At 53.5% G+C, this 24,706-nt stretch overlaps 1 protein-coding gene and 1 pseudogene across 10 annotated transcripts; one reads left to right on the forward strand and one right to left on the reverse strand.

Annotated features, from left to right (window-relative positions):
• Positions 1 to 4,304: 4,304 nt before the first annotated feature.
• Positions 4,305 to 9,505, reverse strand: LOC149748746 (uncharacterized; annotated as a pseudogene).
• On the forward strand, positions 4,602 to 17,917 carry TSKU (tsukushi, small leucine rich proteoglycan). 10 transcript variants are annotated; one of them, XM_089915332.1, is made up of 5 exons: positions 5,491 to 5,537; positions 6,996 to 7,059; positions 8,983 to 9,068; positions 9,397 to 9,545; positions 15,735 to 17,917. In XM_089915332.1, exons 4-5 carry the CDS (start codon positions 9,512 to 9,514, stop codon positions 16,802 to 16,804), a joined length of 1,104 nt encoding a protein of 367 aa, XP_089771458.1. In that variant the 5' UTR covers positions 5,491 to 5,537; positions 6,996 to 7,059; positions 8,983 to 9,068; positions 9,397 to 9,511; the 3' UTR covers positions 16,805 to 17,917. The 10 variants fall into 10 exon arrangements, with proteins under 10 accessions (XP_022449591.1, XP_022449587.1, XP_022449592.1 ...); XM_022593879.3 differs by lacking the exons at positions 5,491 to 5,537; positions 6,996 to 7,059 and adding an exon at positions 4,643 to 4,733; XM_022593880.3 differs by lacking the exon at positions 6,996 to 7,059 and having other exon boundaries at positions 5,449 to 5,537.
• The last annotated feature ends 6,789 nt before the right edge of the window (positions 17,918 to 24,706 follow it).

Below are 24,706 nucleotides of genomic sequence, written 5' to 3' on the forward strand. Positions count from 1 at the left end.
ACTAGGCAAGTTTAAGAACTTGCCTACTCTGAAGCTGGGATTCATACCTGAGCAGTTTGGCTCCAAAATCTGTGCCTTGCCAGAATGAATGAACAATCTTGTTCAAGACAGAGATATCCTCACTGTACCATGGAAGCACAGAGGAAGGGCCTCCAATGGTAGAGTTAAGGATTGGGAAGATCAGGGGAGGCTTCCTGGAGGAAGTGATAACCTGAGCTGAATTTTGAATGACAAGTAAGAGATGGGGTAGGGCAAGGGGCACTTGGGGGTGCACAGCAGGAGCAAAGATGTGGAGGCAGCAAGGAACTGCCAGAATGCAGGAAACCCCAATAGCTGAAGATGTTGGAGTATCGAGTCTCAGCAGGAGGCAGGGCTGGAGAGGGGGCTGCACCGAAGCACACACCAAGTGCTTCCAGGCTTGGGGAACTGTGGGAACTGGAAAAGTCTTTGTGGAGGAGGTATCAGGGCTTGGAAGACAGCAAGGACTGCAGCTGGTATATTGGGCTGAGAAAGTCATTCCAGGCAGGGGAAAAAGCATGGAGGTGGGAGAGTGGGAGAGAAATATTTAGGGAAGCATTTGATTTGGCAGGAGGGGAGGAATGTTCGTTGTACAGTGACTGCTGAGACACCAGCAAGGCCTATGCACGGAATCTGGCCCTGCAGAGGAATGGCTGGAGTTGTCTCAAAGAGCCAGTTTTACATTCTATCTGTGTGACCCTGGATGAGTCGCCTCTGAGTCTCGGTTTCCACATTTTTTAAATGGAGGTGATAAGAGCCTACCTAAAAAGTTTGCTTAGAGGTTTAAAAATGGGAATACGTGTGGAAAGGCTTTGCAAGCCCTGAGGCATTCTGCCATGTCCGCCAATCTCTGTACTGACATCAGAACAACCGTAGGTGCTTTTAAAAAATACAACATATCACAGGCCAACCCAGATCTATAGAATCAGAAGGAGGTTGAACTGGCATTATTTTTCTTCTGGTCTTTTTTTCCATTATTTCCTCACATGGTCCTGATGCTCTATTAACTTTCAATCTGCCAGCTTCTGACAACTGGAAAGAAGAAAATGCAGCAAGAAGAATAGAAAGCCTGCAGCTTCATGGAAATACTTTGAATTTGGAGGGTTTTCCGGTCAGGGCTTGACAGCTATGATAAGAGAGAGAAAAGAAGGACCTTTTAGCTTTCTCAAAATGTGGGAAAAGAGCAAGGTAGCCAAAGGGACTAATGATGACTTTGACCTCCAATCTGGAGAGTTCTGAGAGAAAAGAGATCCTCAACCAACACCCCCATTTGAAGTATGGCTGGTCAAGTAAAAGTACACAACACCCTACAACTTACAACATATTTATATATGTATTAATTCATTTGATCCTCTCTATATTCCTGTGAGGTAGCATTTCTTATTTATTCTCATTTTACAGGTAAGGAAACTGAGGCTCAGGGGGAGGGACTGACTAGCCCAAAGTCCATAGGTAGCTAGGGGCAAGAGCAATGATTTGCACCTGGGACCCTTAGGCTCCAAGGCCTCTCTACTACACCACATTCTGCTTCTTGTGTTGATTGTAAGGTAGTAAAAAGAGCACTAGAGCCCTAACTATTGTTCCAGCTCTGCAGAGAACATGCTGTGTAACCCCAGACATATCTCTTGCCCTCTCTGGGCCTCACCACTATCAATCTAGGGTGGTTGTTATAGGGATTAAATGATGTGATGACCTTAAAGGTATCCAGCACAGTCCCTGGCATGAGATAACAGCCAAGATGACCACAAGAAGGGTGAAGAGAATGGAAAGTGATAGTGCATATGTACAAAAGGTGTGGCAACATAATAGAAGGAGGGACCAACTTCACCAGGCATTGGGCTTCCTGGGGGAGGGGAATTTGGACAGAGATTTCAAGAATGCAGAGGTTTTCCAGTTCCCACAGTTCCCCAAGCCTTCCCTCCCTCACCTCCCTCCTTCTGGTTTTATGTGACTAGAGGACTAGAGCTTGGGATGTATAAGAGGGGAGTGTCCAGAAATGAGGCTGAAGAGGTAGGGGTGAGGGGAGCATATCACATGGGCCTTGAATGCCAAGCTAAGGATTTGGCTTTTGCCATTGAAAGGTTTTAAGCAGGTGTCATGATACATTTTGCAGCTTTGCAGTTTAGAAAGGTCATTTTTGCTGCAGCGTGGACAGCAGACAGGAGGGGGAGACTGGAGGCCAAGGGACCCTTGTGGGGGAGGGGAAGAGGGCTGATGGAGATTCCCAATCCAAAATCCCTGGAGGCCACCTCCCACTTAGGGAAGATCAAGGGAAATGATGAATGTAGAAGTACTCTGAAACTATTGCCAGCCACCAGCCAAGGTGTGAAGGGTTGTTGGTCACGCTTCTGTTACATGACAGGCCCTTTGGAGGGACCTGGGGCCTCCAGCCCTGCTGGCTAGCGCCTGCAGACAAAAGGCAGTGGGAGTTAGCATCCCTGAGTTCCCTGGGAGTTGAGTATTTACCGCCATTGCTCAGATGCTGAGCCTGACCGTAGCTCCACAACTCCACAACAAGGGAGGGGAGGACCACATTCTCCAGGCCAGGGCAAAGGAGGGGGGCAGGGGTTCCTTTGAAAGACAGCCCCCTCCGCCTCAGGAGGGCAGGACATAGCCAGCAGGTGGACCAGCCCAGCAGAGGGTCAGGTGACCATTCCTCTGTCTCCTCCCCTCCCAAGCCTGCTCAGCTTTCCGGACTCTACCCCATCCCTGACTGGAGACAACTTGGTATAATAAAAATGGCAATAACAGCCCACAATGGTGCTTCCTATGAGCCAGACTAATGCTTTACTAAGTTACTGTTTACTCCTCCCTCACAACAGCTCTTTTACAGTTGCAGAAACTCAGAGAGGTTAAGTAACCTCCCTAAGATTACCCAGAGCTGGTAAGTGGCAGGGCTGGAACCTGAACCCTGTCCAAGCTTGGGGCCCTCACCAAGCACTGATTTTTGGGTCTTTCTCCCCTCTGGGCTGGTAGGTAAGAGCAGGAAGGGCTCTAACCCCTCCCGAGGGCCCCAGGATGCACAGAGAACCACTAGGGGATGCAGAGTTGAATCTCAGCGGCCCCTTTATTAAGCATGACTGTGAGGAGGTGACAGGGTGCAAAGGGGCCTATGGTGCAATTTCAAAGATGGTTGGATGAGACATCTGAGCTGGTGGCCTCCCAGTTCTAGAAGCTGAGATTCTAATTAGGGGAGGACAATGGTAGACAGAAAGGAGAGAGGGGAGCTTTCCCTGTCCTAAACTGATAAGACGGGGCTCCCAGCCTTCTTCCTGCACCTCCCTAACTGGCAGGGCTCCCAGGTTTCGGCCCAGGTGAGCAGAGTCACCACAATCACACAACCACACAGACTAGTGCCAGCTAGGACCTGCAAGAGCACTTTGTTCTCTGGGAGGCAGATTTGTTTTTGCTGCCCTGAGGCCTAGGGTAGTGGCCTCTACTCCTACCTCCCCTCCTCCCTACTTGCCTCTCCTTCCCCAGGCAGACAAGCAGACACATACGCACACGGCCAAGCAACTTTTTTTAATTAAAAAAAAAAGTAATAAGGAAAGAAGGAGCAAAAAGACTGGGTGTGCAAGTCTGGGCCACTGCAAGGGGAACACTGCCCAATCTCTGCACAGCACGAAAGCTCTTGGGAGGCCCAGGGTTCAAGGCCAAAATCTCCCTCAGCCCCCAGGCCACATACCTCTGGGGTGCCTGAGAACTGTCCCCTCCCTCACCCCACACTGTCTCGGTGTGTGGACAAGGAGACTCAAACTCACCACCCTCCCAAGCCCCTTCTAGGGAATGCATTCACCAGGCAATTTCTCCCCCCAACCCCCATGTAAAAAAGGTTTTTTGGATGCTTTCCTGCACTTTTTACCATAAAGAGGGGTGAGAGAGGATGGGCTGTGGGGGGAGGAATCGACTTAAAAACTGCTGCCTAGTCAGTCACACTCCCAGTTTCCCTTCTTAGAAATCCAACCAGAAGTCGATGGTTCCCTCCACACACACAAAAAAAAGTCTGTTGCTTTCTCTCTCCTCTCTTGCCAGCTCTTCTGCCCAAGCCTGGCTCTCTCCTCTCTGTCGGTTCGTCTTTCAGCCAGTCTTTCCCTGCTTCAGATTCTTGGACTCCCTCTCACTAACGTCTCTGGACCTCTGTCACCCGTTTTAAAAAACGGGGGGATGAACTCGAGAAGAGGGAAGCCTCACCACCCAATCTCTTTCTCTCTCTGCCTCTCTCTCTCTCTCTGAACACAAACACACACACACACACACACACACACACACACACACACACACTCCAGTGACCTCCAGATGTTCCCGACAGTGCGGCCATCTGCTGAGATGGCTCAGGCGCTCCGCGGAAGGGGGCAGGGACCCGGGATGCAAGAAGCTGGGAGCAAGGCCGACTGAAGTGGGCGGGAGCTGCGTGCGCACTTTTGAGACGCTCCCTATGGTGGAACCCGGGCTGGGCAAGGGCTCCGCCGGCGGGCGGGGGGCGGAGCGGGGAACGCGCCGGGAAAGGCCGGCACTTTGGCGACACTCCCTAAATCGCCCAGCGGCTGGCCAGAGCCGCCACTGGGCGCGGGGCGGGCCGGGGAGCGCCCAGCGGCGGGCGGGGGCCGGAGGGCTGGGGGGCGGGCCGCGCCGCTCTGAGAAAAGCGCCGGCCAGAGGGCCCGCGACCGGGCCGCCTGGGTGAGCGTGCCGAGGCGGCTGCGGCGCAGGCTTCCAGGTGGGTGCGGGTCCCCGGGAGGAGCGGGAGTCCGCGCAGCGGGCGAGGGACAGGAGCCCCCCCACCCCAACCTCACAGCTCCATCCCGCGAGCGGACGGCGCTGGACCCAGGGGCGGGGCCGGGGCCCCTCAACTTTTCCTGGACCCAGGGCGTGGGCAGCGGCGGCCTGACGCCCGGGACTCGGCCAGAGTGAGGAACCCGGACCTAGAAGGGGGCTTCCAGGAGACAAAGGCTGTGACCGGGGGCCGTGGGCGTGGGCCGGCGCCTCTGGGGGCTTTGTGCGGACACGTGCATCTCGCGTTTGTGGGTCTTTGTGAATTTGGTCCGGGGACATGCATCTGCCTGTGCCTTTGAATGTCCGTGATTTGAGGAGGCTGTTTTGCGCCTGTGTCCACGTTTCGTGGGCCCGCGTTTGGTTGTGAGTGCTGGTGGGCGCATCGTTGTGTCCGCGTACGTGGTCTGTGCCTGTCGACGTGTCTGGGTTGGGTGTCCGTGGAGTATGTGCGCGCCGAGAGCCAGACACCGCCCCAACTCCTCGCTCCCCTGCTGTCCACCCGGGCCCAGACTTGGCTTCAAACTTTTCTCCGGGTTCCTCGGCAACAGCGCCCGTCCTCCTCCCCCCTGCAGTCCGGGCGGGGGGCTCTGGCAGCCCTCCCCTCATTCACCTCCAGGGGTCCTTAGAGCCGCGAGGGGATGGGACAGGATTGGTGGGTGGGGCAATCGGCAGCGCCTGAGGACTGACCCGAGCCGAGGCTGGGCAGAGCGTGCCGCACACGCCAGCCGAAACTGCTGGGAGGAGAGAGGTAAGCAGCCGGTCCTGGCCCCCGATCGGGGGCTGAAGAGAGGAGAGGAGCGGGCAGCTGGTGTTGCCCGCCCCACGCTCCTCGGAGAGAGTGTATGTGACCGAGAGAGATGTGTCTGCTTGGCGGAGAGGCCAGCCACTAACCCCCGGCTCCGCTTTGAGATCCGCTCTCCGTTTGTATCCTGCCCCGGGTGGGGGGCGGGGGCGAGGGGTGTCGAGCCCTCCAATCCCGTAGGTGAGAAGGCAACGACGGCTGCCCGCGGCGCCGGCTCCCGGGACCTCCAGCTGGGCTGCTGGGAGGAGGAACCTTGCACACACTATAGTTTCGAATGGGATGTCCACTGGCCCACAATATGGCACTGGGCAAGTTGCTCAGCCTCTCTGTGCCGCAATCACCTTGTAATGGAAGTGGGTGAGAACTCCCTCGCGGGGCAGAGCGTGCGGTGGCGATAACCAACGCAGGCAGAGACGGCCTGAGGTGCAGTGCCCGCCCACACTTGGCCTGGGTGAGGGGGTGACTCAGGAGCTTCTGATCCTCCCTGCCTGCTCTACCCTTCGGATAAGTCCAGACTTGCAGAGCTCAGGTCTGACCTGAGAAGGAGGGCTCAGGCTGCCGGGAGCCTCCTTTTGATCCTGGGTGGCAAAGATAACCCTTTAACACCTTCCCTCCCCTGCCCCTACCCCCACCCACCCCAGTCTTTAACCTAGAATTTTGCTTGATGCTGCAGACGTGAAGGATGGGCACAAGCCACTCGCCTCACCGTGGGCACTTTCCTTTCCCTCTTTGGGCCTCAGTTTCCCTTCTAGAAAGGCTGGTGCTGACAGCCTCTCTCCTCCCTTCCTGTTCCGGCTGACTGGTTGAGATCCTAGAACCTGGAAACACTTTGATATTTAACACCTCCATTCTGACTTGACCAATTCCCAGGCACTAATTTTCTCTTTTGAAGAGGGAGAGGGGAGGTGGCTTTGAAGTTAGGTAGGGATGAAGTAAGGTGGGCTGGAGCCCCTGCAGCCCAGGAAAGGAAGGCTGGAAAGCAGCAGGCTGGGGAAGCCAGGTGAATACACCTGGGAGGGAGGCAGGAGGTATCTCCCACAGAGGGAACTGCCCTGCCCAGCTCTGTGTGTTCTGAAACAGCGCAGGGGTGTTCAGCATTGTGGACTGTCAGATGCAAGGTTGGAGAGGGAGGGTTGGAATTCAATTTGAGGCTGGGAAGGAAGGCAGGGGCCAAATATGAGGGCCTTGAATGCCAGACCTAGGAGCTGGGATTTAGGCAGTGGAGAGCTGCTAGAGGGTTTTTTAAGCTGGCATGACAGGGTGGGGTTGGTAATTCTAGGAAACCTTCCTCTGGCTTGTGGGTGGTGCTGGAGCCCGGGAGACCAATCTGGAGGCTAAGTGCTCCAGCCTCTTAGAGTCGGAAGGAGATTTTCACTTATTTTCACTTACTTCATTGCTTCCTAGCTCTGTGGCCTTAGGCAAGTAACTCTACCTCTCTGATTCTCAGTCTCCTCATCCTTCAAAAGAGGTTAGTAATTCCGGTCTGACTGATCTGTTGTGAATGTTAAATAGGATAATGAATTACATGTGCTAATAAAATGAGAAGAGATTTGTAGTCTGTATTACATCATGCAGACATTTGTTGGATTGCACTGACAATAGAAGGCAGAGCCAGCATCTACTATGGTTCTAAACTTGATATCGCCCCTGCCTCCCCGGGAAAGCCCTAAGTATCCTGCCAGCTTGGACCACTGGTACCCTCTCCTAAGCAGAGGGAAGCTTTTTGCCTAGGACATTTCACTCATCTGGCTTATCCCGTTCGCATGGCCAGGCCCCACATAGGAGAGGAGATGGACGGTCAGATTTGGAGATGGCCACACAGCACAGTGTGTCATATCTTGACGGGGCCACTGGAGCCCAGGGAGAGGGTGACCTTTTACTGGATGACGGGCAGGTTAGACTGGGAAGACCTCACAGAGGAGGTGACTTTTTTTTTTTTCTTAACATCTTTATTAGAGTATAGTTGCTTTACAGTGTTGTGTTAGTTTCTGCTGTATAACAAAGTGAATCAGCTATGTGGTTGCCCACTCTCACCACTGTTATTCAACATAGTTTTGGAAGTTTTAGCCACAGCAATCAGAGAAGAAAAAGAAATAAAAGGAATCCAAATCAGAAAAGAAGTAAAACTGTCACTGTTTGAAGATGACATGATACTTATACATGGAGGTGACTTTTGAATCGAATGAGTGAGAGTTTGCATGGAAAACAAAGAAAAGTAGGGTGTCTCTGTCATCTTCATCCGAGGGAACAGCCTGTGCAGAGATGTGGGGCCCGATGAGCAAGACGGGCCTCTAGACTGGCAAGCTATCTTTGCAGGATAGGTTTTAAACCAGGAGCAGTGATGGGGTCCTGGTCTTCTGTCGGGATTGTACTCTGGTGCCCAACATGGCCGGCAGTTGGAAGCAGAGGGCCAGGAACAAGGCTGTTGGAGCAATCCAGGCCAGGAGGTCTCCTGAACCTGACTTGTGCAAGGGGGGGGGGGGGGGCGGGGGGAGGGGGAAGACAGTGAGCCACCCACTCAGGGGTAGCTGCTGAGTCTCGTTCTGTCACAGGTGACACAACTCTTTCAGCCTGCTTTGGCCTCTGCGACCTTTCCAAACTCCCTTACCAACTTCCTTGGTAGAGCCTGGTCAGTGCTTGTAGCCCAAGCGGGACCCTGGGTGGTGCACTGGGAGAGAATCCAAGGAAGAATCCATTTTGTAGTCTTCTCTATCCTCTGCCCCTGCCTTGCTTTCAGGTCTGCTGGTGTCATGGCTCCTTTTTCTTTCCTGGCCCCTGAAATCACCCATTAGGGGTCAGGAACCCACATGCAGTGAGCACCAGTGTGTGCCGGGCCCAGGGCTGGGTCTTCGCTTTACATTGTGTAATCACCCCAGTGGCCTGCTGGGAGCAGTACTAGGTTTCTCACCATGTTACAGATGAAGACTCAGACTCAGAGGGGAGAGGGGCTCCTGGCAGGTGAGGTATGGTGGGGCTGGAACCTGGTGTGCCTGACCGTAAAACCCATTTCCTCTGCCTGCCCGTGTGTCCACACATGCCTCAGACCAAAGGGAACTTGCGAAGCTTCAGAATGGAGAAAATAGTATTGGGAGCCTTGTCTGTTTCCCTGTAGATTATTCTCCAGGGATGATGTCATGGAGGAGGCTAGGCACTTGGTGTCAGAACGCCTGGATTCTGAGTCCAGCCTCTGACCTCACTGGCTGTGTGACTCTGGGCAGATCACCGAACCTCTCTGGGTCTCTACGCAGATGTAAAATAGATACAATGCCATGTAACCTGCTGATCTTGCAGGGTGACTGAACAGATAAGAGTTGAGGAGGCATTGGGAAGGTTGAGAGGTATCCTTTGGCGAGGTGGTAGTATTCTAAATACCTGGTATATCTTCATACAGTACCTGCTCTGTGCCAGACCCGGCACCCAAGCTCAAGGACATAAAAGTGAACCTAACCCCATTCCTGCCCACAGGAGTACAGACAGGTAAGTGTAATTATAGTCCAGCATGATCCACACGTGCCCATTTGTAAGTTGGGGCACAGCCATACAAGGAGCATTGGATTTGGAGCTCAGACACGTAGGTTTGAGACCTGGTTCCTCTCCTCCTCAGCTGAATGTCAGTCTGCAAAACAGGGACAGTAATCCCCATGGTCAAGGGTTGTGGTGAGGCAGAAACGAGATGGTGCTGTAGAAGTGCGTGGCAAGCTGACGTGTTTATACAGATGTGCGGCATTAGAGCTTCTGTTGGGGGAGCCGACCCACAAGGCTCCGGGAGTTTGGCCCTGACATTCTTTTTGCCTTGCGTTTCCAGAACTGACTAAGCCACTGGGGGCCAGGACGTTAATGGAATTTCCACCTGGGGATTTCGTTGGCGTCAGCTTGAGGGAGCTCACGATGAACATAAGTAGGGTTGGAGGCATCTCAGCATGGAGCAGCCGGTGGAGACAGAGCCCATCTCAGGTGGGAGCTCGGCCCCCTGCCCACCTCGCCCCTTGGCCAGGGACTCCCCCTTGAAGTTGTGGTGAAGAGCTGGCAAATCTAGGGGCCAGAGATGCTGGGATACAGCATCACGGGCAGGCAGCTGGAGCCAGGAGGACCCGAGCTGGAATCCCTAACCCCAGGGAGCCCTCCTCAGAGGAGGAGGGAGGTTGGGGCCTTGTCAGCAGACACCAGCATGGTGACCAGAGGATGTTAGCGCAGGTAGTCACAGACCCGCCGGGTGCTGACACCTCTTTGGGTAGCTGGGTAGGGAGGAACAGAGCAAAGAATAACACAGTCATTGCCTTCAGGAAGCTTAGTAAATCATCACCATCATTGTCTACTATGCATTCAGCACTCAAGGTGTGGCAGTCGAGCTGACTGTTTCACACGCTGTCCCCTAATGCTTTCACCAACCCTGTGTTGTCGCCCCTGTCGAGGACACGGAGCCTCATCAAGGTTGAGACGTGCCCAAGGCTAGTAGGTACAGAGCTGAATTCACAGCCGGGTCTGAGTCCCGTGGTTGACTCTAAATTCTGGGCTCTCATTCATCCAGCGTGTTTGCCAGGCCTGCCAGGCCTGGCTGTGGCCCCAGGTAGGGGAAGGGATGAACAGGTGAAGAAGGCAGGGTCACTGCCCCAAGCTGCTCGCACTTCAAGTCAGGAAACGGGTGGGTAAATAACGGCAGAGGCAGAGAATTTACCGAGTGTGTGTCTGAAGGAGGTGTGTTGATAGTGTGGTGTGAGAGGCCCAGCCCGGGGAGCAAGGAAAGGAGGGGGGCGTGGCCCAGGAGCCTGAGTGGACAGAACGGGCTTTGTTCCACTGGCAGGGCCAGAGCAGGCCTGGGGATGCGGCAGTCCTGGCAATAGTGTGAGACATCAGAACCCAGGTCCTGGGTCCTGCTCTGCCGTTTACTTGCAATCACTGACCGTCTCTGGGCCTCAGTTACTCGTGATCTCTGAGGGGCCTTCCAGTTCTCCAGCCCTGGAATTCTCTGAGTTTGGAAAAGTATGAGAAGAGGCTGAGAGTTGCCCAAAGGCCACCACCATGGGTTCAAATCAAGAGGGGAGTTCAGCCGAAGGAGGGAGGAAGGTGGGGACAACTTGCAGATACCTCTGTGCCAGAGAGAACTTGATTTCTGTGGGTAAAGTAGAAGTCAGGTGGTTTTTGAGAGGGGGGATGATGTAGCCAAAGCTGTTTTAGAGGTTCTCATAGCACGGTCTGGAGTGTCGCAGTGGGGAGACCTGCCTGGGGCCTGTTAGGGCCACACCACTGACTCTTTTGACCTCACGGGCCATCTGTAAACTTTCCTTAGAGTCACAGTGGGCCCAACAAGGAATAGCTCATGGCCCTTGCCCAGAGGACCTTATGCTATATCCCCCTAACCAGGGGTGGGTACAGTTACTAAGCCTTTGTCCTGCTGCCCTTGTGTTCTGTAACCTGGCTGATCAGCAGATGCCTTTTATCTGCAGGTCAGGGTTTGGAAAGTAAGTGATGTATCCTGGGCCAGAGATCCTCCCTGGCCTTGCATGGTGAATACCTGTCTGCCTTTCCCTTTCTCCCGAGGGTAGATCACAGGGTCCCAGAGGGAGGGAGGGAGGCAGAGTCACTACTACACAGAAAAGAAAACTGAGGCTCCAGGAAAGAAAGAAAACTGTGAAGGTCACACAGTTAGTAGCAGATCCAGAACTAGAGTCCTGATCTCCTGGGTCTACGGCAGGTGCTAGTGATTTTGATATGAGTTGTTCTCCTGTCCCCGTTGCAGATTTGTAAGCCCCATGAGGACAGAGGCCCTGGGATCTCCCACCCTGACCCCAACATACACCTCACAGGGCCTAGCACACTGCCTTGCACTTAGCGATTTAGTGCTGTGGTTGATTAATTCTGTCTGCAGTGGCTGTGGGTATTATAGGTAGAATGAAAAGGTACAGTGTTTCCATTATGTGGCTTCTACCACTTGGGGCCTCATTTCTCTACTGGGGCATTGGTCTTCTCAGTCTGATCTTCACAGCCATCCTCTCTGAGCCTGATAGGACCATCGTTAGCATCCCAGGTTCACAGCTGAAGGAACTGGTCCAGGTAAAGTGACTTGCCCTGTTCGCACTGCAAGTTGGTGTCCAAGGCCTTCTCACTCTCTAAGAAGGCCTCTCCTCTCCGTGGAGCTGAGGCTAGTGGTTTTTGTGAAGAGGAACTCACATTACTCATCCCTTCCCAGACCCAGCAGCCCTGTTGAGAAACAACATAGTCATAGTGTGGCTTCCTAGGAAAGAACTGCTTTCCAGCAGGGCAGTGGTAAGAGCTTTGTCATGTTTGATACATATTTGCTGGAGGAAGGAGCAAGAGAGATGGGGTCAGGCCCACCCACTTATCCCCACCCCACCCGCTCCCATCTGTGGAGGGAGGCAGGGGGTCCACACTGCACCCTTCGCCTGTGCTGGGAACCCTGCCTTACTCCCACCATTATGTTTCATCCTCGTGACAGGCCTGTGAGATGGCTCTTAACATCTCTATTTTACAGATGAGGAGACTGAGGCTCAGATTGTGGCTAGCCAAGATCAGAGAAAGCAGAGATGGCCATGAGGCAGTCCTATTAGGAAGCTTCATTACTTCCTAATATAGGAATATACATTACTTCCAAATATAGATACTTGAGAGGAAATGAGAGGAGAAAAGGAGATTAAGACATGGTTAAACCACTCAGAGTTCTACCATCTAAAGAAAGACCACTACTGAGTTGACATATTTTCTTCTAGACTTTCTAAAATCACGATTTACATTGTTTTTTTTTAATGCATGGTTATACTTTTCTTAGCATGCAATTTCTCCTTATGATCTCTAGAATTATGGCATCAGCCCCCTCCTCCATGAGGTTGCAGACTCTTCCAAGCATTATTTTTATTGACTCCATAAGATCCCTGGGAGATTCCACAGGCATCTTGAGTGGGCTGGAAAGCTTGGTCCTGGAGTCAGGAGTCAGAGCCTGAGCATCAGCTGCCATCACCCCACTGAGGACCCAGGGACAAGTCACTGCATGCTCTCTGGGCCGCAGCTTCCTCATCACTAAAATGAGGGATTGCACGCACTGCTCTGCAGCCCTCACAGCTCAAACAAGCAAAGGTCTTTTGGAAATTATCAGGGGCTGTGCCCCCGGCAGGGGATTTCCTTATCTTCCCTCAGTTTCCTCCTGGGAAAGTTCTGCCCTCCCCTTGGCTCCTGGATCTTTTGCTCCAAGCAGCAATGCCAGACCCCAGCGCCTCGTGAGACACTCACATGAAGGCACCCCTCCTTATGTTACCCCAAAGGGGACATTGCCTCTAAGCAGAACTGGGGCACTGACCCTCAAAGACCACTAGCCCACACCTCTGCCTCTGCCCCCTTCTGAGTCCAAACTCGTGAGGCATCTCAGAGATTTTTTCCTTCTCTTCTCCCAACAGCCTTGGACGGCCCTGTGAGGCCTCTGAGCTCCGCTATGACCTCAGGAAAGCCCCAGAGCCACTGAGTATTAGAAAGCTTGGTACCTACCTGTCCCAGCGGCCGACGGCAGCTGGAGCGTGGCCCTAGGACTCCGGATGCTTAGCTCTTCTTTCCCCAGCAACACACAGAAGTACACGTTCCACTTGAACCAAGCCAGTGACGAGGTTACAAAGGCCTGAGTTCACCTCCTGGCTCTGCTACCTTCCTCTTGCCATCCTCGGTTTCCTCCACCATAACATGGACATAAGGCTGCTTACCTCCTGGAGTGACGGGATGGCATAAGGGAACGTGTGTCCGGCACTTAGTGAGGACAGGCTCAGCACTTTCCACTTAACGTCCAGGCCTAGCACAGAACAGGGGCCCAGGGAGAGGTGTCCACTGTGCAGGGCTGAGCAGAGACCTTGTCCACTGTGCCCTGGGAGCATCACAAGCACAGTTACCCAGGCGGGTCTCAAGCTACACTCCTGCTCCCTCTATCAGCTGTCACCACCATTGCCTCCGTGGCTCAGTGGTGACCACTCAGCACGTGTGCACAGCTCTTCACAGTTTGCATTGCACTACAGTGAGAGTTGCGTCAACGTATGTGAGGAGGGCAGGAAATACTGCCTTGTGGTACAGAGGACGAAGCCGAGGCCTGAGAGGCCCCCTCTCTAGTGGGGGAGGGGGAGAGTTGGGCTGTGTTACATAAGCAGGAGCTCATAAGGGGCCATTTGGCACTTAAGAGGCACATTGTATAATCACCTTTGGGAACCAAAGGGTAATCTTAGGGCCTTTTTGTGTGTCTTCGGTGTTTGTTTAAACCCCAGGAAGGGTGGGTATGGGCAGATCAGCTTAGCAGGGAAGAGGAGGCCCTAGGTGGTAATGAACCTCTGCGGTGAGAAGCTCACCAGGGGAACAAAGGGGGTGTGAGGTAACTTAATATCTTCCTTTCAGTTCCAGACACTGGAACACTCTGTCCTGCCTCAATTGGGACCAAGCCCAGGATGCACCTGGGCCGGGTTTAATCCTCAAATTGGACTCTACAGCAGAAAGGGGCGGGAGAGGAGGGGCCCACATAGGGGGGCAGGGGAGAATAGCACCCCTTCTCCCTGCCTGTGCTCCGAGCCCAAGTGCAGATCAAGTGGCTGCCCCTTTAAAATTTCATGTAGGGCTAGTAATGCTATCCTGTTGCTCCCTCCACAGCCACCCCCAGTCCACAAGGTGGGCAGGTCCCTGGTCCACCCCTCCCTGAAGACCAGGGGGAGGAACAGGTGGGGGGAAGATGGGGCAGGGGGGCAAGTGTGCAGAGCTGAAGAACCTGCTAGAGTGAGGCTTAGTGCCTTCTATCTCCTGGGCTGAGTGGCTGCTGTGCAGAGGGAGCGTGTAGCCACAGCCTGTCCAGTCAGAGGCTTTCACTGCTCAACCCTCTCTCTCATCCTCCTGCGAGCACCACTGTCCGAGGGGCTACAGACGTGCCTGGGTATGAGGACCGAAGGCGACAGTGTACGTGTAGTGCCCGACATCAGTGGCAGCTGCTGTTACAATTGTCCAGGGAGAGAAACTGAAGCCAGGGGAGAGGCAGTGGCTTGCATCGTAGCCTGTGTCGGTGGGAAGAGCCCCTCTTGGACCCCATCTCTCCTGCCAATTCTGCTGGAGGCAGCAGATGAAAATAGAGGAATTGGGACTGAGCGGGCCTGGGTTCTAATCCTGCCCTGCTTTTTACTGGTTTGGGGTAAAACCCTTTTCCTCTCTGAGCCTCTATCTCTTTATTTGTATAATGGGGGAACCAGCCCAGCTGCCTGCCCTAGGTTAAAGCAAGGGCCAAAGAGGTGTAACAGCCCTAACAGCTGGGGGTGAGGGCAGGGCAAGGGGGAAGGGGCTTGGCACAGGGTCCGCAACTGGAATGAAGGATCCTGCCTCTGGAGGCCAGGCCAGGTGAGAGGGCTTAGGACTGTGGACCCAGCCACTGTTACCCACAAAAGGAGTGAGGTGGGGACAGTCATTGCAGACCCCCCTTGCAGGAAGAGGCCTCTGTCTGGGAAGCCGGAGTGCGGGTCTCAGGCATGGCTCAGCCACTGCCAAACCACGACAGTGAGCCATGCTCCCTCTGTATGCCATTGGGTTCCACTCCCTCTTACTTGTGACCGTGCATGACTTTCTGAACCTCTCGAAGTTTCAGTTCCCTCTTCGTGAAGTGGTGACAGCATTGCTGCCTTGCAATTTTTGTGGTTGTGAGGGTTAAGTGGGACCGTGCAGGGAGGCAGCTAGCACAGCACCCAGCACATAGCACCCGGCAGGTAGCATATGCTCAGCAGAGGTAAATGGAGTACCCTAGCCCCTAAGCTGTAGACCCATCCTGTCCAGTGCGTTTCCAACTGGGTTCCTTAACATCCAAGGAAGGCTCCAGGCCCTCACCTTCACTTCAACCAGAACAGGCCCACTTTCACCTGCTAATCTTATTTAAGGAAGGGTTCTCCTGCTTCCAGCCAACTGGCCTAACCCCCTTTACCATACAGATGGGGAGACTAAGGCCAGAGAGGAATAGGGACTAGAGATCATATAAGGAGGGGCATTCAGGGAAAGCGTCTGGGGGCACTAAGGGGCTGGTGGCAATTTGCAGCTGTGCCTGCACACATCAGCTGGTGTCTTACGGGGTGGCTTAGAACCATCTGGTATGGGGTGCCTGGCACCAGCCCTCACCTGTGGCTCTCTTTCTAGCCCACACCATGCTGTGGCCCCTGCTGCTGTTGCTGGCCGCCGGTGAGGCCCAGACCACCCGGCCCTGCTTCCCTGGGTGCCAGTGTGAGGTGGAGACCTTTGGCCTCTTCGACAGCTTCAGCCTGACACGAGTGGATTGCAGCGGCCTGGGCCCTCACATCGTGCCCGTGCCCATCCCCCTGGACACAGCCCACCTGGACCTGTCCTCCAACCGGCTGGAGACGGTGAACGAGTCCGTGCTGGCAGGCCCGGGCTACACCACGCTGGCCGGCCTGGATCTCAGCCACAACCTGCTCACCAGGTTCTCGCCCACGGCCTTCTCCCGCCTTCGCTACTTGGAGTCTCTTGACCTCAGCCACAATGGCCTGGCCGCCCTGCCCGCCGAGAGCTTCACCAGCTCGCCCCTGAGCGACGTGAACCTGAGCCACAACCGGCTCCGCGAGGTCTCCGTGTCCGCCTTCGCCACCCACAGCCAGGGCAGGGCGCTGCACGTGGACCTCTCGCACAACCTCCTCCACAGCCTCGTGCCCCACCCCGCGCGGGCCAGCCTGCCGGCGCCCACCATTCAGAGCCTGAACCTGGCCTGGAACCGGCTCCACACCGTGCCCGACCTCCGGGACTTGCCCCTGCGCTACCTGAGCTTGGACGGGAACCCACTGGCGGCCATTGGCCCAGGGGCCTTCGAGGGGCTGGCAGGCCTTACACACCTGTCGCTGGGCAGCCTGCAGCGTCTCCCCCAGCTGGTGCCCTATGGCTTCCGTGAGCTGCAGGGCCTGCAGGTCCTGGATTTGTCAAGCAACCCCAAGCTCAAGTGGGCAGGACCCGAGGTGTTCTCAGGCCTGGGCTCCCTGCAGGAGCTGGACCTGTCAGGCACGGGCCTGGTGCCCCTGCCCGAGAAGCTGCTTCTCCACCTCCCGGCGCTGCAGAGCATCAGCGTGGGCCAGGGCGTGCAGTGCCGGCGCCTGGTGTGGGAGGGCACCTACCCGAGGCAGCCTGGCTCCACCCCCAAGGTGGCCCTGCACTGCATAGACACCCAGGAATTAGCTGCTGGGGGCTCTGATACCTTGTGACGAATGGTGTGGCCTGGGGCCATGTAACAGACTTTGCCCTGGGCTCCCTCGGGTCCTGGGTAATTTATATTTTAACGTGCCAATGCCAGCAGGGACTCTGTAGGCCTGTGTGGCAGCATCATTGAAAGAGAGGCTTTGGACCTGGGACCCACACCCAGGAGCAAGATTTTGCCCGTTTGTCTATGTTGCTCTCCAGACCATAAGCTGAGGGTCTTCGATGCCAAACCAGACAGCAGTCCTCTGCTGTCCTTCCCTACTTGTCCCCAAAGTGCCTTCCCTGAGGCCTGGACCAACCTGACCCATGACAGGAGGGCGGGCGGGAGGTAGTGCTGCGGGGCAGAGGTCCAGACACTCAGGCATGGGTTTCTTTTACGACACAGCCCTCTCTTTGCTCTGGGCATGTGAGGGCTACTTCATCCTTTTTTCTTCCCCTAGAACTCTGGATAGAACTTTATAGAAAGGACTGGAGAAAAAACTCTAGTCCACCTCCTCATGTGCCAGATGGGGAAACTCAGGCCGAGGGAAGGAAAAATGCTATTCTGAGGTCCTACAGTGGCAGAAGCGTGAATGGACCCAATGTCCAGCCTCCCAGCAGGGCCCCTTTGCACTTTTCTCCCCTCTCCCCTTTCTGGGCTCCCCCTTGCTTCCAAGACTCACATCCTGCCATTTGTGCCCTTTCCCTGTCGTCCCCAGGAGGAGAGACCAGGGCCTAGGGGGTGGCACTCTGGGCCCAGTAACCGGCTGTGGCACAGGCTAAGTCAGTTCACCTCGGAGCCTCTAGAAGCCTCAGGGATACCAGTCCCAGCCCTGCCAGTTTCCCACTCTGGGGGGGGGGGGCGTCCCCCAGCATCAAGAATGGAAATGCGCCCATTGACCCCTAAGGTACTGCCTCTAGATGCAGTCCTGGAGCCCCTCCAGGCCCTGAGCTCCTGAGCTCCCTCAGACCCGACTGGCCCTATGCCCGACAGCCCAGCTCATCCTACTGAGAATGCAGTGAAGGAGGTAGGGGAGATCCCACCCATGTTTATGCTCCGCCACCAGGGTGGCATCTCAGCTTCCCAGCCCTGGGCTCTCTCCTTAGCATGGGGTTAATAAAAGTTGTTGCCTTTTTAATGGACTGTCACTTTCAAACCACCCCCACCCCCCCACCCCCCCCCCACCCCCCCATCCCCCGCCCCGTCCCTGCTGGCAGGGGATGGAAACATGCCATTTGTAAAAGAAGAAAGACATTGCATTTGTTCACTTTTGTAATATTGTGTCCTGGGGATGGGTTGGGGGAGGAGGCGTTGGGTGAAAGCCAGCCATACTTGGCCATGTGGGCGTCAGGGGGCTGGTCCCACAGGGACGCCCACAGGACAGTGAGAGCTCTGTCCTCCCCCACCAGCCCTACCCAACACCTGGTCCTTGGTTTAATAAACACTATAAAGAGGCCCTCTTCCCATCATTTGACCAGCATCCACTGACATTCCCTAGACTGGGCCATGGGGCCATAAGGATGAATTGAGACAAGATTGTTCTCTCTGAAAAGCCCAATAACCTCCCAGGATTAGGGGAGTGAGGTGACATGAGGGAGGGAGTTCCTCGGGGGTGGGTGGCACCTTTCACTGCAGCTAACACTGCCTGCCTTCCTCATTTCCCCTCTCCCTGACGCCCCATCTCCATGAACTTGTCAGGCCCTGCATGCCTCTGCCTTTGCTCAGGCTGTTACTCTGGGACCTGACCCTTGCCCCCATCCCTGCCTCTCAACTCCTTCCCAGCCTAACAGACCCAGTTCCCACCTCATCTCCTTAGAAGCTTTCCCTGAAGTCCCCGTCCACCTCCCTCCGCTGAGCTCCGACAGTACTGTGTTCCTTCTTGGCATCTGACTGCTGTGGTATCCTAACTCCTGTTTGCACACTTCCAGTGACAGGGATCCCACTTCCAGCTCATCTGAATGGCTCTGCTGTCAGCAAGTTCTTCCTTCTAACTAGCCAAGAACTGCAGGAATATCCATCACCATCACTACCACCAAGATTTTCCTGCTGTCTACTCTGTGCCCTGAGACTCATGTTCCTGGGGTGGGAGGGGGAAGGACACATGGAGGACACCTAACTATAAGAGCAGTACAGGGACCTGTGAGAGCCCTGTGGTGGGATTAGGAAGGCTCCCTGGAGGAGGCTCATCCATGGAGTTGAGAAGGACAAGTGGACCTGGACAGAGGTGGCTGGCACTTGAGAGGGGTCATGGGTGAACAATGGCACAGATCCCAGGACATTCAGGCCATGGGTAGGGTTCGGGTGCTTGCCCATCACGTGGCTTAGGCCCCCCAGGGCTTGAGCTCCCTGAGCCAGAGGCTGGCCCCCGCCAATATGGGAAGGATCTGAAGTTTGGGGGACAAGGGAGGGTCAGAGTGAGACCCCAGCCTTCACAGTCCTCAGATTGGTACTCCATCCTCCCACATGCCTTGGGACAAGAGAGTCCTCAAATACAGGGGTGAGGGAGAGATCCCTGGGACTTTCACCCAGTGGGGCTTTAAAGCCCCACTTGAAGAAGGCGTCCTTGGGGAGGGCCATGGAACATAGGGGTCTTAAACTTTAGTGGCGCTGAAAGTAGGGGAAGGGAGGCCGGGACAACTGTTCACCTCCACCCTGAGCTGCAGCTTCCACATTTGCAAAACGGGGCGGGGGTGAAGCTCCAGCGGGAGGGTGGGCAGACGCCGCCACACCGTGCGGGCTTCTCCTTCCTGGTGGGGGCATCACCTCGCACACCCGCAGCCCCTGCGTGCTGTAGAGAAAGCAGAAGCCCCGCGGGGCAGGCGGCCCGCGGCCCCTCCGGAGGCTCTCAGCCCGCAGCGCCACCTCGTGCTCACGCATGGCCAGACACCCCAGATCAAAGAGATCGCGGAGCCCAGGGCCTCTGGAGGCCAAAGTGGACCTGCGCAGTTTGCGGAGCCAGCCCCTCTTTCCCCTCGCCGACCGCCTTCATCCGGCCACCCTCCGCCTTCCTGGAATCCCGGGACCGAGAATGAGGTCATTGGAATCTTACAGAATTACAGAGGTTAGTGCAAAGATTCCGTTTTGGAGTTCCCAGAAAAGAGTTAAAATCCTGGTCCATCACGAGCCGGTTGTGTGACTTTGGCCAAGTCACTTTACTTCTCTAAGCCTGGAAGAGGGGATGAAAATATCTCCCTGCACAGGATTGTATGAAGGAAGTAACATTTGTAAAGAATCAAGTACAGTGCCTGGCACAAAATAGACAGTCCAGAAACGCTTGTTTCCTCCCTCATGCAACCACTGAATTATGAATTAGATTACAGAAACGTGTAGTCTTAGACTCACATTTTGATAACGGATGCAGAACTGAAGGATTTTGTAAAGCTTTAGGATGGTAGAATTGAGGAACAATAGTATAGTTTTCAGGATCTTTGCCCTGTGTACCTAACACGGAATAGGCTTTCAACACACATGTCAGTTGAGTTTTAGAGATAGGGAAACATCTGTGTACAGTTTGCCATCATAGCACAGGCTGGGTCACAAACATTTCACTGCACTTCATTAATAATTCAGTTGCCGTTTACTGGGCACATGTCCTTGGACTTGGTGTGCATGCTATCATTTCCTCTCCACAACTGCCCTGGATGTTATTGTCACCGTACAGCTGAGGAAAGCACTGTGCCTGGTTTCATCTGTCATATGGCAAGTCTCTCATTCCTGAATGTCCTACCTCAGTGACCGGGCCAGCTGTGCAGATCACATGTGTCAGAGAGGGCAGAGGTGCTCTAAGAAACCAAAAACACTAGGACTCCATTTATTTTTCTGTTGGAAAAAAAGGGGGGGTGGAGTTACGCAGCTCTAAGTATCTCCAATCAGACCATGGATTCTAGATCCTAGAGCATGAAAAGCCAAAGATAAAATCCTTCCCCTCCTGGCCCCATTTCACAGATGGGAAGATGGAGGCCCAGAGAGGAGCAGCCCAAGGTCACATGGCAGATGACGTGGCCACATGGCCAGGATTCTGTGCTTCAGATCTGGCGATATAATTGGTGGAACCTAGGATAAAATGAAAATGTGGGGTCTTTTGTTCAAAATTATTAAGAATTTCAAGATGGCAAGAGCAGAGCCTTAAACCAAGCATGGGACCCTTCTAAGGTCCCACTGCCCATGAAGCCAGCCCTGCTGTGCTTTAATCGTACCATTACAGAGAAGGAAGAAGCAAACGCCCTGTGTTGGTCAATATGGCAAAAGAGCATCTGTATGGATTTGTATGAAACCCAAACCCTCTGTAGCTCAGGGAGCTGATTAGACTCTTTCGAATCCAGCAATTTCCCTCCATGGGTGTTATCATACCACCCCCTGATTTCCCCAAATTGTCATGGCCAAGGGGCCAAAGGGTTGCCCTCTTGGAGAGAGAGGACAGATGGCAATGGAGATACTAACACCTACCAACTGCCTCCAGACCAGCTCATAGGATGTTTCTCTGGACAAGACTGCCAGGCATGTGGGGGGCAGAGGCCTACCTCTACTCGTACCTAACGCCCACCAAGACAGTAGAGGTCACCGTAGGCTAACAGGGCTTGCCCACTGATGCTCAATGTTCTGTGTGGGCTAATTTGACCAAGGAGCAAATGTCCACTGATACCTCATATTTATCAGTACCTAATGTCCAGCAGTGACAGCCCTCACCAATGGCTGATATCCACAAAGGGAAAATGTCCAGCGGCGGCAGCGTCCTCTACTGCCCAACACACACCAGTGCCAGTGCTTGCAGGCAGCTCATTGCAATGATCATTGCTCTTCGTGTCACTACCTAATGTTGGTCCAGACTTAACATCTGGCGACAGCAAATAGCCATCTAGTTAAGTTACATGCCCTGTGTTTATTCTTCTCTTTTATTTATTTAACTCCCAGTGGTTGTATTTATGGGGATTATTGTGTTTGTTGAGCTGGGTGGGAAAGTCTTCCTGTGTTTACAGTTTAATTCCAAAAGCTATTTATTATTTTATTTGGCATACCCATTAGTCAAAATATTCCAAATTAGGAACACAAGCATACACTTATGTTTCTTGACATAAACACATATGTACATGTAACATGTATATATAATTATTAAATACAGGAATGATACAGAAAGACAGAAAAAGAGAAACTGCTTTGAGAACAGAAGTGTCAAGACAAGAAAAATGTTTTAATTAGTTGATTCTTAGAGGAAGCAACTTTTCCAAAGTTGAGTGATTATTCGAGACGTCGGCCCTCCTGCTCTGGCAAAGGACAAAAAGCCCTACGCTGGGCTGAGAAAAGCTAGGTTCTCTAATAACGTTAAGACACTGATGCAAGGGCTCCTTTGGGCAGAAGAGCCAGTGGGTAAGGCACAGGCTCCAAAGGGAGGCTGCCTGGCTCAAGGGCAGCTCTGCTACTTCCAGCTAAGCCACTCAGCCTCTCTCTCTCTCCCTTTTTTTTTTTTTTTTTTGGCTGCATCGGTTCTTCATCACAGCATGTGGGATCTTCGTTGTGGTGTGCAGGCTCTTCATTGCAGTACATGGGCCTCTCTCTAGTTGTGGCGTGCAGGCTCAGTAGTTGTGGCGCACGGGCTTAATTTCCCTGTGGAATGTGGGATCTTAGTTCCCCCACCAGGGATCAAACCCGCATTACCTGCATTGGAAGGCGGATTCTTTACGAGTGGACCACCAAGGAAGTCCCTCAGCTTCTCTCTGAGCCTCAGTTTCCACATCTGTATAATGGATATGGTAGCCACCTCAAAGGGTTGTTGTGGGAAAGTCAATGTACATAGAACATTTAGAATTGTGCCTGGCATATAATAAGTGCCATATAATAAATAATATGAAATACAGTTGACTCTTGAACAACTCAGGAGTTAGGGAAGCCAACCCGCCAAGCAGTCGAAGATCCTAGTATAACTTTACAGCCAGCCTTCCGTATGCATGGCTCCACATCTGTGGTTTCAACCAACTATGGATCATGTAGTAAGCATTTAGTGAAAGAAATCTGCATATAAGTGGACCCATGCAGTTCAAACACGTGTTGTTCAAGGGTCAACCTTACTTTTTTTTGAAAATTCTTTCTTTTGTCAAGCTTATAAGCATGCTGTGACTCAAAACATTCTCAGACAGGGTTTCTTTGGTGGCCATCGGCTCTCAGCAGGTGATCTCATAGAAGCTGTTATGCTTAGGAATTTGACTGAAACGAGGTTCTACCCTCTGCACCAGAACATTTCAAAATGGCCTCACCACACAGCTTCCTCCCAACACTCAGTGCTGAGGAAACATCCCCATGACCATCGTCCCCAGGCCTGGCGGTCAAAGATGGAACGGCTGACCTGCTGCAGGGAAAACTTGCTACTCTTCTCACTCTCCCAGACAGCCTCACACTCTGTCTGCAATTCTACCATTACTCTTTGGCTTTAGCTGTGATTGTTGTCTGATGTCCTTGCTAGATAGGGAGGGACCCAGATGTGATGTACTTTAAAAGCTGATTTGGGGACTTCTCTGGTGGCACAGTGGTTAAGAATCTGCCTGCCAACGCAGGGGACACAGGTTTGATCCCTGGTCCAGGAAGATCCCACACGCCACGGAGCAACTAAGCCCACGCGTCACAACTACTGAGCCTGCATGCCACAACTACTGAAGCCCGTGTGCCTAGAACCCATGCTCCACAACAAGAGAAGCCACTGCAATGAGAAGCTCGTGCACCGCAACGAAGAGTAGCCCCCGCTCGCTGCAACTAGAGAAAGCCCGCATGCAGCAACGAAGACCCAACACAGCCAAAAATAAATAAATTAAAAATAAAATAAAAATGAAAAAAAGACTTAAAAACAGTGATTTTAAGGTGATATGTTGATAGGACAGTTGCTTAGCATTATGATCCTAGAGGCAAGATTGTGAGACATAAAGAAGGTAGTTGAAGGATAAGGTGTTTTACATATGCTGCCTTCTCTACCAACCAATGTGATATCCTGTTATATTGGTGACCCCTAACGAACCACATCTGGTATTATCACCCTGTGTAGAACCATCCTCTTGAATCTGGGCTGGGCCTGTGATTTGCTTTAATCAATCGAATGCAATAGAAGTGGCTCCTGGGTCAGTTCCAGACCTAAGTCTTAAGTTCTGGCAGCTTTCCCTTTTGCAGTCTTGGGAATCCAGAGCTGCCATGTACAGAGTCTGGTGAGACCATGTGGAGAAGCCCTAAGGCCATATACAGAGAGAAAAGCTAAGCCATCCAGCATCCCAGCAGATAGCAAACCCCATCCAACCCTTTACACACATAAGTGACTGCAGCAAAAGCAGCAGAAGAACCAACCAGTCCTGATTGCAGAATAGTGAGCAAATAAAATGACTGCTGTGCCGAGCCATTATACATTGCAGTGGTTTCTTACACAGCAGTAGATAACCAAAACAACCAAGTCACAGGCTGGGTTTCCCCAGCCCTGTTGCCCCTCCTCCACCCCCTCTGGCTTTCCTGGTGAAAGAACTGCTCACCTAGTCATGGGACATAAGCAGCTGAAGATGCAAAGATGCCAAATGACAAAGCCAGACAGCCAGAGCCTCCTTGAGGAGGGTCAGTCTGAAGGGACCAGGCACAGTTGAAAGGAAACACATGTGCCCGGTGTTTTAAAGTTTATGAGGTGCCACACTGCACATGAGCTCATCTCTTGTTATATTTTTGTCTCACGGCCACCCAGCAGGCTTGGCCTGTCTCCCCTCAGCCTCTCACTCTCCTCTCAGCCCAGACAAATGACTTGCAGGTCCCCAGACAGACACACCTCTCACGCCAGGACTCCCCTTGTCTCTCCACAGCCCCAGCTGGGAACCTGGAGAGTAAAGACCTAGACCCACTGTCCTGCTAGGGGCCTTCTCCTTCCCTCAGAGCCTTTCCTCCAGACCCAGGGACTTACAAGCAGCGAACT

The sequence above is a fragment of the Delphinapterus leucas genome, chromosome 7, assembly GCF_059928025.1.
Source record: "Delphinapterus leucas isolate spDelLeu-1000000601 "Yukka" chromosome 7, BTC_Dleu_Yukka2, whole genome shotgun sequence".
Lineage (NCBI taxonomy): Eukaryota > Metazoa > Chordata > Mammalia > Artiodactyla > Monodontidae > Delphinapterus > Delphinapterus leucas.

Excerpts from the sequence above, each read along its gene's own strand:
- TSKU (XM_022593879.3), top strand. The coding sequence starts at position 9,512 with ATGGAGCAGCCGGTGGAGACAGAGCCCATCTCAG. Across the intron at positions 9,546-15,734 it reads GGAGACAGAGCCCATCTCAG|CCCACACCATGCTGTGGCCC; the intron begins GTGGGAGCTCGG and ends CTCTCTTTCTAG.